The sequence below is a fragment of the Cimex lectularius genome, unplaced genomic scaffold (assembly GCF_000648675.2).
Source record: "Cimex lectularius strain Harlan isolate CLEC.00 unplaced genomic scaffold, Clec_2.1 scaffold135, whole genome shotgun sequence".
Taxonomy (NCBI): Eukaryota; Metazoa; Arthropoda; class Insecta; order Hemiptera; family Cimicidae; genus Cimex; species Cimex lectularius.
This window is the reverse complement of record NW_019392793.1, coordinates 1,012,789-1,023,842: the sequence shown is the minus strand read 5'-3', so window position 1 is coordinate 1,023,842 and position 11,054 is coordinate 1,012,789. Positions and strand designations below refer to the sequence as shown.

The 11,054-nt window shown below is 37.2% G+C and overlaps 1 protein-coding gene across 1 annotated transcript; it reads left to right on the top strand.

The window, feature by feature from the left end:
• Window positions 1-3,638: 3,638 nt before the first annotated feature.
• Window positions 3,639-10,834, top strand: LOC106663742 (cytochrome P450 315a1, mitochondrial). The gene is made up of 7 exons (XM_014388818.2): window positions 3,639-4,406; window positions 7,408-7,592; window positions 7,651-7,854; window positions 9,787-9,920; window positions 9,981-10,172; window positions 10,252-10,458; window positions 10,518-10,834. The coding sequence occupies exons 1-7, from the start codon at window positions 4,060-4,062 to the stop codon at window positions 10,629-10,631; spliced, it is 1,383 nt and encodes a 460-aa protein (XP_014244304.1). The 5' UTR covers window positions 3,639-4,059; the 3' UTR covers window positions 10,632-10,834.
• Window positions 10,835-11,054: the final 220 nt, after the last annotated feature.

Genomic DNA, 11,054 nt, shown 5'->3' with positions numbered 1-11,054 from the left:
TTCTAATTGTCACTCAAACTGAAATGGCAACAAAATCCCCCCACCCCAAATAAAAAGAAGTGAATAATTGTTATGATCTCGAATAATTATTGACTCATAAGGCTGGAATTAATTGTATTTGGGTATTATTGTCGGTTTAGTCTGTCAGACATATGCATTTCATCTTTAGCGTTTGTGTGCTTTTTTTGTTTGTTTGTCCTACTTGTAATTTGCAAACCGATCAATAAAAATAGTGAAATCAATCAGACAGACAAACTATCAATAATAGGCAGACAAGGAAGATCAGAGATGATTAAATCAGAAAACTGTTGTTTTAACAAGTTTAAACTTTTTCATCATATTTGTTGTAGCTGTTTAAAAATTTAACTCCAAGTGATTGTAACCATGTTGTTTTAGGAGTGAGACGATAAAGGAATTTGTTTCTAAAAGCAAGTTCAAAAATCAATTCCATCTAGAAAAACCGGGCTAGCACAAACGATCCAAAAAGTGAGGTTAACAAATGTGTGAAATACAATAAAGTAACAAACAATTTTGCAGGTGGACGTCATGACTAAACACTGAAAGAAAGATTGGATTTTGTGTTTATGTTAATCACCGTGCCTGAAAAACTCATAAGGATCAATACAATCGAATACAGATGAATAAGATTAAATTGTAATTTTTTAACTTTCTTTGAATAAGCGAATCCAATTCTTAACCTAGAAGGGTTGAAATGTTGAAATATGCTGATCTCAACTAGGGATTATGCATTAGTAGGTTTTATTCAAGTTTTAAACATTTATAGTCTAACAAACGTTGAAATTTGTTTCTCAATTATTTTATTTTTTAATGTTTATGATTATTTTATTATTATGATTATTATTTAATTATTTTATTACTGCATTGTACCCAATTTAAGTTAACAGATGTCAATGTAATGTTGAAGATGACGTCCACCAAGGAGTATGTATTATGATTTATGCAGGCTTCAAACATTATTTATTTCCTTCAAACATTCAATTGATGTTATTTTTACATTATTGAACATATACTGCATATGGGCATATATGTTGGAACATACACGGGCTCTTTCTATTTTAAAATTAATCCAAACGTAAATAAAAAACCTTGGTTCTACCTGAGCACGACCAATAAAGGAAATTGTACGATAATAACCAGAATGAGACTTAATGATGGAATATGTGGCGCTTATTTACAGAAGATTGGTCAGAGGAACAGTAAAGCGTGTCCGAGCTGTGGGATAACAGAAGACCTAGAGCACATATTTATGGTTTGTTCACAGTATTAAAAAGAAAGGATAGAAATGTTTGATGAACTGTATAAACTAAAAACGTTGGACAAACCATTTGATTATAGATGTCTACTGTTTCCTAAAGATCTTTGTATTTATACAAATATCGTTAAATTTGTCCATGAGTGCCACATAACTATTTGAGATGATAACTGTCTCTGGCCTAATGCCTGTGGGCGGAGGGGTCCTTGTCTGGTTGCTGGGGGTGTGTGGCGCTGGGGTGGCTCTGGTACATGGACATCGATAGCCGTCCCCGATCGGTTTGGAATGTGGGTGGCCAGGCACACACGCACATCCCACCAGGAGATCGGACGTACTTGAGTCAAATTGGAATTTGAGGTGGAGTCCCCTGGTGCCGCATTTTTCCCCGGTGGGCGGGCTGGGGCTCTCTTTTTCCCGGGTGTAGGTGTGGACTTTGTGCTAATGGTGAAAACCAAGGGCAAAAAAAAAACACAAAAAAACAACAAACATATACTGCAGCATGTAATTTTATTTTTTAACAAACGTTTTCGACCTCATGGCATGATTCCTCCTCAGTGTTAATTTACAATTGTCTATGCAATGGACATCCCAACTATATATACTTTAATATATTGAACATTGTTGGTTGTTGGTATTGTTGGGAAGTGCACTGGATAAACAATTGTAAATTAGCACTGAAAAGGACTCAAGTTATCAGGTTGAAAATGTTTTATTAAAAAATAAAATTGTGTGGTGCCTTGAGACCCCTGGTATCGGTCGGCTGATAGTTTCTGGTCAAGTCCTCGACATGGCCAATGTTTAAGTACAAGGCCAGAAGGGGGAGAAAAAAAATCCATGTGCAGTTAAGTTCAATAAACTATAAAACAATTTTTTTATTATAATGGTATACTGGTATACCTTGAGGTATGAGTATGAGAATATTTCAAATTCTTCCCTATGATAAGATAGAGAATATATTCATCGATTGAAATCGAAAATTGCATCTTTTTTTTTTTTTACTTCATTTATTTGTATCTATAACTGTATATGTATTATATACAACCAGCAGATTGGATAATTTATGTTTGTGGCATTACAGGCTTTATAGAGAAAGCTATCCACTGGCAGCCACTCTGGATTAATAAAATGATATTAATCATTTAAGAGGTCTCATCCATATTCTTTGCAGATGTTTACGTGGTAATTATGGGGAATAGAATCGTATTTGTGTGTTAGTATGATTTTTAATTTACTATGAAAATGACTAATATGTTTTGATGGAAGTGTGTTATTATTTACGTGAAAAGAGGCAGAAACAATTAGTCTTAAAATTTTGGATTGAAAACTTTGTAATCTTTGAATATTGGAATATTTGGCCGATCCATAAACTTGGCACCCATACATCTGAATGGGTTTGAGTAGATGTATGCTTCTCAAAAGTTTTTATTTTAATGGCAATTTTGATTGCCAGTTTAGTAGTAGGTTATAAAGCATTTTAAATCGTTGGTTGAGTGTTCGTTTTTTTAATCGTGTGTGTAGATTCCAAGTTAATCTTCTATGAAATGTATGTCCTAAATAGTTAACTTTGTCAGATATAGGTACAGGTTCATTTTATACGTATGTGCTAGGACAAGTCTCACGACGGAGTGTAAAGGTGATATGTTGTGACTTTGAGGGATTAAACTTTATTTTCCAAAGATTGCTCCATTTTTTATATCTTGCTTTTAAAAAGTTTTAATCAAATTGTTTGAGTTTTAATTTTGATTTTAAAATTATTACAAGTAAACCAGCAGTATATTTTCAATAACCTACAATATAAATAACAAATCCATTATGTTTCGTGGTCCGATTGACCAAATAACTTCTTTCAATTAATTAATCTTTATGTAAGGCATTGGTTGAAATGAAAAAGTTAGTGTCATGAGCGGGATTCGAACCCACGACCTTCGGCTCAATACGCTGCTGCTCTAAGCACTTGAGCTATCGTGACTTTGATGCACTCGGACACAATTTTCATTTCAACCAAGACCTTACCTAAAAAGAATAATTAATTGAAAGAAGTTATTTGGTCAATCAGACCACTAAACACAGAATCGAATCTTGATTGAAAAATGGCAAAAAGGAGGGAAAATTCGAAAGGTTGTAGGATGGGGTGTTGGTGTCCGAGTGGCGTATTGAGCCGAACGTCGTGGGTTCGAATCCTGCTCGAGACTCTGTTTTCATTTCAACCTATACCCTACATAAAGATTAATTAATTGAAATAAATAATAAAGTTTTAAAAATAAACAGCAAAAAATTTAATTATCATAAAATTGTGGGTATTTAGTTCGTGGATTATTATTTATTAAAATGATTAAGGACTCCATAATTTAAGTGAAACACGGTGTAAAAACCTGGATAGCACAGCATGGGTCAAGCAAGACAGTCTTCAGTGGGTGTTCCGAAAGTATAGATGTGTAAACATGTATGCAGTACATTTAATATTCAATTTTATTGAATAATTTACTGAAAATACATATTCTATTTTGTAAGAATGGTATTTCAGTTAAATTTGCGATTAGTGTCCTGTTTGCGACAAGGTCGGTTAATCGCGAGATAAGGTGGTGTTTATAATTGATTGTTTATTTATGTTCGACAACGACGTTCGGTGAGTTGTTGTTCTTTTGTCTGTGCCTCTTTATTTTACGTGTCGCGATACAGGACAGAGGACAGAATTAAAAAGTCAGAATCTTCAGACCAGGTTGAATAATTCATCGATCGGGGGGTCGAAGTGGCAGGATCATTCGTTTCTTGGTCGCCGGTCTCTGATGTTCTCCTCGTCCACGATGCGGAGGTGTCGCGAGTTCATAGCGAAAATGTGCGACGCCACGACGGGCATCCCGACGAAGAACGGTCTTCCGATTTTGGGCACGTCCCTCTCGATCATCGCGTCGGGATCCGCCCCCAAATTGCACAAATACATCCACCGAAGGCATGAGGAGTCGGGCCCCGTCTTCAGGGAGAACATGGGCACCCACTCGGCCGTCTTCGTTTCCGACCCGGAAATTATGCGACTTATCTTCTCCGTAGACGGCAAACATCCTAGACATTTTGTCCCCAGACCCTGGAGTTTATTCAACGAAATACACCACTCCAAAAGGGGCCTATTTTTTATGTAAGTTATAAAGCAAAATTGTTAATGCTTATGTTTTTGTATTAATTATACGCTTATTGCATAATTGTAAATGTCAAAATTAACCAACCAGGGAGAATACAAAGAGAAACACCTTTTCCCATCCATTTTAAAGAAACATTAAAAAGGTGATTGGACCACCTTAAAACTCATAAAATCGACTGTACTTTACAGGCATTCCAAAAGAAATTTTTTATTTTATGAGGCTAAATAGCTTCGGAAAATGTATAATTTCGAAGCCGAATGTGTGCTTACTTCAGATGCCAGAACCTGTTTGTGCCTAAAGCTTCGCATTTTTAGAACAGGTTTTCTCTGTTACTTCACAAAAAAGTCCCATTTTCGTCGGTTGCCATGGACAAACAGCACTTTATTATTATTATTTTTATAGAGCTAGTTTTATTTATCAATAAAATTAAAATTTTTTTTTTCCATCTTGCTAACTCTGATTCCAGTAGTTTATGAATTTCATTCTTTTATGCTGCCTGTCATTGGATCAAAGGAAGGAGGGGGCTCATATTTCATTCAGGCGACTGATATTTAATCCTTTCATCTCCCGATATAGATTTAAGTTTTTTATTACCGTGGCGCTTACATCAAAGACACTTCCAGAGCTGTCTGAGGGCGTATATTTTTTCTTCTTTGATGATGAATATAGAATTAAGGGGGCGATTCACTTTTGAACGTGCTCTGTTAGCTCTAATCCTTCTATGAATTTGATTGCAACGTTGTTGTATTACAAGTCAAAAACATCGTAAAATAAATGTGCCAAGGTCTGTCCAGCTTTCTTGTAGAATCAGCATATCTCCTTCCTTTCCTTTTCTTTGTTTATTTTACAACTTCATAAAACATATTGTCTGATTTGATTGATTTGAACGGCCACACCCAGTGAAAATGGCCGTAATTGGTCATTATGTCATGAAGTTAACGGGAGACCCTAGAGTTTCCGAAGTTATATTTTATCTCTAAGGTGTATCAGCATATCCAGTGAGCTGTTTATGTTTCCCAACATTTGACATTTGAATTTGCTCTTCAGAGCATGTCCTATAGCCGCTTGACTATCAGACTCGATAGCTATTCCTTATTTTTAAATCGTCCGTTCAGATTGAATTGAGCCTATCTACATCAAAACACATGACATACCGACTCTAGTACAAACCGACGGGTTTTGAGCATTTTATTTTATGAATCTCAACTTCTTGCATTCTCGGAAGTAAGCCGTTTTGCTTAAACTCGCACATGCAATATAATATAAATTCTCTCATCGGGTTGGTGCTGCTAACACTGCTTCAAAACCGGGTTTACCCTATATTTTTAAGGATCCCTGATAAGTAGAAATGTTTCGAAACCTCACAGACAATGAGACTCAACATTAAACAGATGGATAAGGGGTAAGTCGAGAAAAGTGAATAATAAATAGTAAACGCTCTAAATTCTTCCATTCAGAGATTCTCCTGTGCTCAGATTGAGCATGGCTTCTTTTGCAGTTCTTATTATCATGCTAATCTTGTAGAATTGTCGCATGTCTTGGCTAAGTATTTTTTATTCATCAGCTGAAGGACATCGATGCCCCCGTGTCGCATACATACACGAGCATCTGTATTTTAACGAGTTTTTATATTTGGTGTTTGGCTAGTTTTGTTTGCTTGTTGATTTACATACTTCTATAGGACGGTCATCCCCATGAAGGCATCCAGAGAAGAATTGCCGGTTTGTATCCTGAGATCCTTCTGAATATCGCCTAGATGTAGATGTAGATGTGTTGGTCGCTATTGTATCCCCGTTCTGTGCCTACAGCACACCGGTGAATTCTATTTTGATCAAGGAACTTGATTAGTAGGCCCGGTCTCAGAGGTTGAATCTCTTCTTTGGTCACATTGTACATCCCAAAGCACTTCCTCCTGCGGGCAGGTGTAGCACCGCAGTTTGTTAGTAGGTTTATTAGTGTCTCCTCTGCCTCTTTGCAGAAATTGCATGTTCCGTCTTGGATTATTCAATCTTCTTTAATTGTCCATTTAGCTTGCAGTGTCCTGTTAACAATCCTGTTAGGATTCGAAGTTTTTTCCTGCTTCCTTTGATACATTCGGTCACTTCTTTCCTTCCGAAATTTGTTAGGAGATTCTTGGATTGTTTGTGTCCAATGAGTGAATTCCATTCTTCCTTCATTTTCGTTTTGTCCTTCTGTCTGACGTACTCATTGATAGTGTGGGTTCCTATGCTACAGAAGAGCTCGGGTCATATCAGCGGTATAGCAGCTCTTTTCCTGGCAAGGGTGTCCGCTTTCTCGTTGCCTTCTACTCCCATGTGCTCTGGGACCCAGCAGAGGCTGACTTTGTTCTGCGTACCTAATAAGTTTAATTTGGTTTTGCAGTTCAACACCATCTTTGAACTAAGGATGTTGGAGCTTAGTGCTTTGACTATCTGACATGATAGCTATGTTCTTGTTTTTCTACTCTTTAGTCAAGTTGAATTTAGGACATCTCTCGATCACTTTAGCTTGGAAGATACTGGTGTGTTTTCCCATGAGTTCTGAATATTTGGTTCCAGGACCGAATATTCCTACCCCTGTACATTCTTATGTTCTAGATCCATCTGTGTACCAAAAGATGGGGCCATTCTTAAAGGAGATTTTTTCTTCTCATTATATCACCTATGAAGTTATAATTATTATAGAACCAAGGTCGTTATCTTCATTTTTCAGTTCGATGGTCAAAAAGTCATGCAAACTGAAGTGAAGTTAATACTGTGGTTGGTTGCGCAACAGATCATTTGTCTGGTCAACAGTCCTTGGATTGCCACAAAAGGTTTCTTTACAATTTTCTCTATCTATATCGTCTTCATAGTCTTGATTATTTCTTTGACTTATGGCGTCTCAAGCACTTCACACAGGATGGCACAACCTCCCACCTTCATCTCAGCTTTCATTGTATTATTTTAATATTGGTGCTGGGATATTCATAAATTTATTTGTTTTGTTCTGATACAGGGATGGCGAAGAATGGCTGGCTCATAGGAAACCGCTGAACAAACATTTTTTAAAGAAAGACGTCATAAATAGATTGAACGATGTGCACACCGTTGTAGTCGATGATCTGATCGGCCGTTTGAAAAAATACGAGGGAGGTGAAATCGAAAATCTCAACTTCGAGTTGTATCGGCATTCCCTGTCTTGTGAGCCTGCGATTAAATCTCAGCTAAATATGACCTAAAAACACTTTATTTTTTACAGTCGTAATCGGCAGCTTACTCGGCTCCTCCTACATCGAGACAAGGAAAGAGTATTTCGACAAATTGTCAGAACTGACGGAAATTTTCATTTCTATTTTTGAAACCACTTCAAAATTGATGGTGACACCCGTCGACCTTGTTCAGAAACTTGGGCTACCGCCATGGAAGAAATTTGAAAAGGCAGTTATGGATTCGCTGGAGTCCAGTAAGTTCAATTTTTATTCCATACATATATTTTTAACCGCCTTATGGGTAGTGTTCAATTTTCTTGTCGCTCCCGAGTAAACGATTTGTTATTCCACACAAATGACAGCGAAAGTTATTGAAAAACAGAGAAGCTTCTATGTACAGAAAATTACGACCATCACTGTTATCAACTGAACGAAGACAAATTCTACCGGATAAAAGAGGACTCCACCAAGGAAGAACTTAAAAAAAAAGTAAATCCAAGTGATTAGGGTACATCAAGTATTACACCCTAGTTCAAAAACCTTTCCCTATATTTTGAAGACCTTAAAAAAATGACGATACATTCAAGCTACTACAGTACTTTCTACTGCATCACCACCTACGCGGACGATACTGCAATTTTGTCCTCTAACGCGAATACTATCCAAGGTACTTCCAACATCCAAGAACACCTTGAGCTTATTGAAGACTAATGCAAAAAGTGGAGGCCAAAGACTGAATGGAGAAAAATGTACCCAGTGAACGTTCACATTGAAAAAACAGTCTTGCCTTCCATTGTACATCATCAACAAAGAGATACCGCTTTCCATTCAAGTTAAATACTTAGGACAGTACCTAGGGAGCTGACTGATGTGGAATCCCCACACAAAACGTAAAAGACAACTTAACAGAAGACTCGGACAACTACGTAGACTTCTAGGACCAAAATCCGTCTTGACACTAAACTAACCTTAACAAGATTTTACTGTGACCGCTTTGGACAAAATAACGACACATTCAAGCTACTACAGTATTTTCTACTGAATCACCACCTACGCTGACGATACCGCAATCGTCGGGTTCTTCCGATACCGGAAGTATTGGGTTCTTCCAAACCATCCAACGCATCCAATTCTCAGAGCTCATTTATACGTCACTAACCTCACTACCCACAATGACCTCAACATTCCTTTTATCAATGAACTGATTTATTCCCGATTCGAGAAGTTTCACACCAACCTCTCGATCCTCACCCTAATCTTATTGCTCGAGCCCTCTTTACACATTTCCATCCCGAGAACCCGCCACGTCGCCTTAATCGACGATGGCTTCGAGACCTCCTTGCCCTTATCGGCAATCACTGAGTGTATTGGCTGGTTTCTCATGGCGTGTATCTACTGGGTAAGACTGGCATTATGGATAGTGAAAAATAATAAAAATAAATAGTTTTTGCCCATCTTTTGTCATCGAAGAGTTTGTCAGTTAATTATAGTAGTTAGATCGTCTCTGATACTGGTCTGTCTATCTGTAGATCTATGAATTTGAAATAAATTTCATCTGGTCGGTCTGTTCACTTTTAAATTACTCGTGATCCTAGTTAAACTTTAAATTCCAAAAGTTTCTCAGCTTATAGGTTATATATTACTTTCCGGATGTAAAATGTCAAATTGATGAGATTCAAGACTATGAAGTTCATCATGTTAAGCGGTAAGGTTTGCCGATGCATGCGCTCGTTGAACTGATATGATTGTTAATTAAATCCAGCGCCTTTTTTTTGATGTAATAATAAAGTGGGAAGTTTGTGGGCCGACAAACAGCTGGGGTCATCGCCGGCCCTCTGCGTGTTTTCCTTCTTTTTCTCTTCTTTCGCGCATATTTTGTTTTGAACTGCAGCCATTTGAGCGTCTCGATCTGGTTACTGTCTCTCTGATTTCAAATTTATACTACGTTGATATCCTAGAATGCTAGTCTCTCGTTTGTACCTCAGGTTGTCAAATACCTAGAATAGAAACAAAACATACAATATAAATACATCACCTCAAACAGATGTCTGGTCACATTCACTCCCCCAGAGATATTCCTCGGGGCGGGGTTATAAGAAACCCCTTCTTTTGATGAAGTTCTTTGATTGATCATTTTATGTATGGAACCTGTTCTTATATAGTGTATATTTTAAATATTGTTTTAGGTCGCGGAATCGTGAAAAGAATGATTGTCCAGCAATCACCCAACGGACTGCTGGATAAAATCATGGAAGAAATCAGCAATTTTGATCAAATAGTCGCAATCGTGGTCGATCTATTGATCGCTGCCGGCGATACGGTACACGATAGTGAAAACTAGCTCAAGAACTATTTTAACGAGACGATTTTTCTTTCGCAGACAGCTATTGCAAATCAATGGGCCATTTATCTTATGGCCAAAAACAGGATTTATCAGAAAAAGTTGCTTGAAAACCCGGAATTGATAAGGGGCGTTTTCAGGGAAACGCTTCGCCTCTACCCATCGGCGATCTTCGTCACAAGATACATGCCCGAAGATGTTACGTTAAAAGATTATACGCTCAAAAAAAATGTAATCAAAAGCCTGTTTCGAGATCAGTCGAGGGTTAAAAATTGTACACATATTCGATTAAGTGTTTTAATTGTTCAAGGATCTCGTTACACTGTCGCTTTACACATCAGGCAGGAATGGGGAAGTTTTTCCAGACCCAGAAACGTTTTTACCCGAGAGGTGGTTGCGCAGCAACGAGAAGCAGAATATCAATCAGGCCAACAGTTTTTTACCTTTCGCCATGGGTGTACGATCTTGCATCGGTGCCAAACTCGCGCAAGCTCATATCACGATGACCATCCAAGAGGTCAGGCAATATCCGACAAAAAAGTCGACAAAAAATAATACGGAAATTTGTTCTTGCAGGTGACCAAAGCTTTTGACTTGACCCTGAAAGAAGAGGTCGAAATGATTCTCAAGTTAGTTCCTGTGCCGCATAAACCAGTCAGAATTCAAATAAGTTCTAGGAAAAACAGTTAATTGCAATTATTTGTTGCGATGAATGATGAATTCTCATATTTTTCATTTATATTGTACTGAACAATAAGATTACTCTTTTTATAGTATTAACATTTAACATTTTTTATTATTTAGATTATTTTGTTTTTAGTTTGCGGATTTTGTAGTGTTTTTAACTAAATATGATTGTCTTGTGATAAATAAACTGGTTCGAATTAATTAAATTTAGAATGAACATAATAAATAGTAATACATTTATGTTTTAGTGGTCAATTGACCAAATTACATCTTTCAATTAATTATTCATTTTATGTAAGGTCTTGGTTGAGATAAAAAAAGTCATTGTCACGAGCGGGATTCGAACCCTCGACCTTCGGCTAAATACACCGCTGCTGTACCACTTAAGCTGTCGTGACTTCGATCCTCTGAGGTGATCCTCCTGTT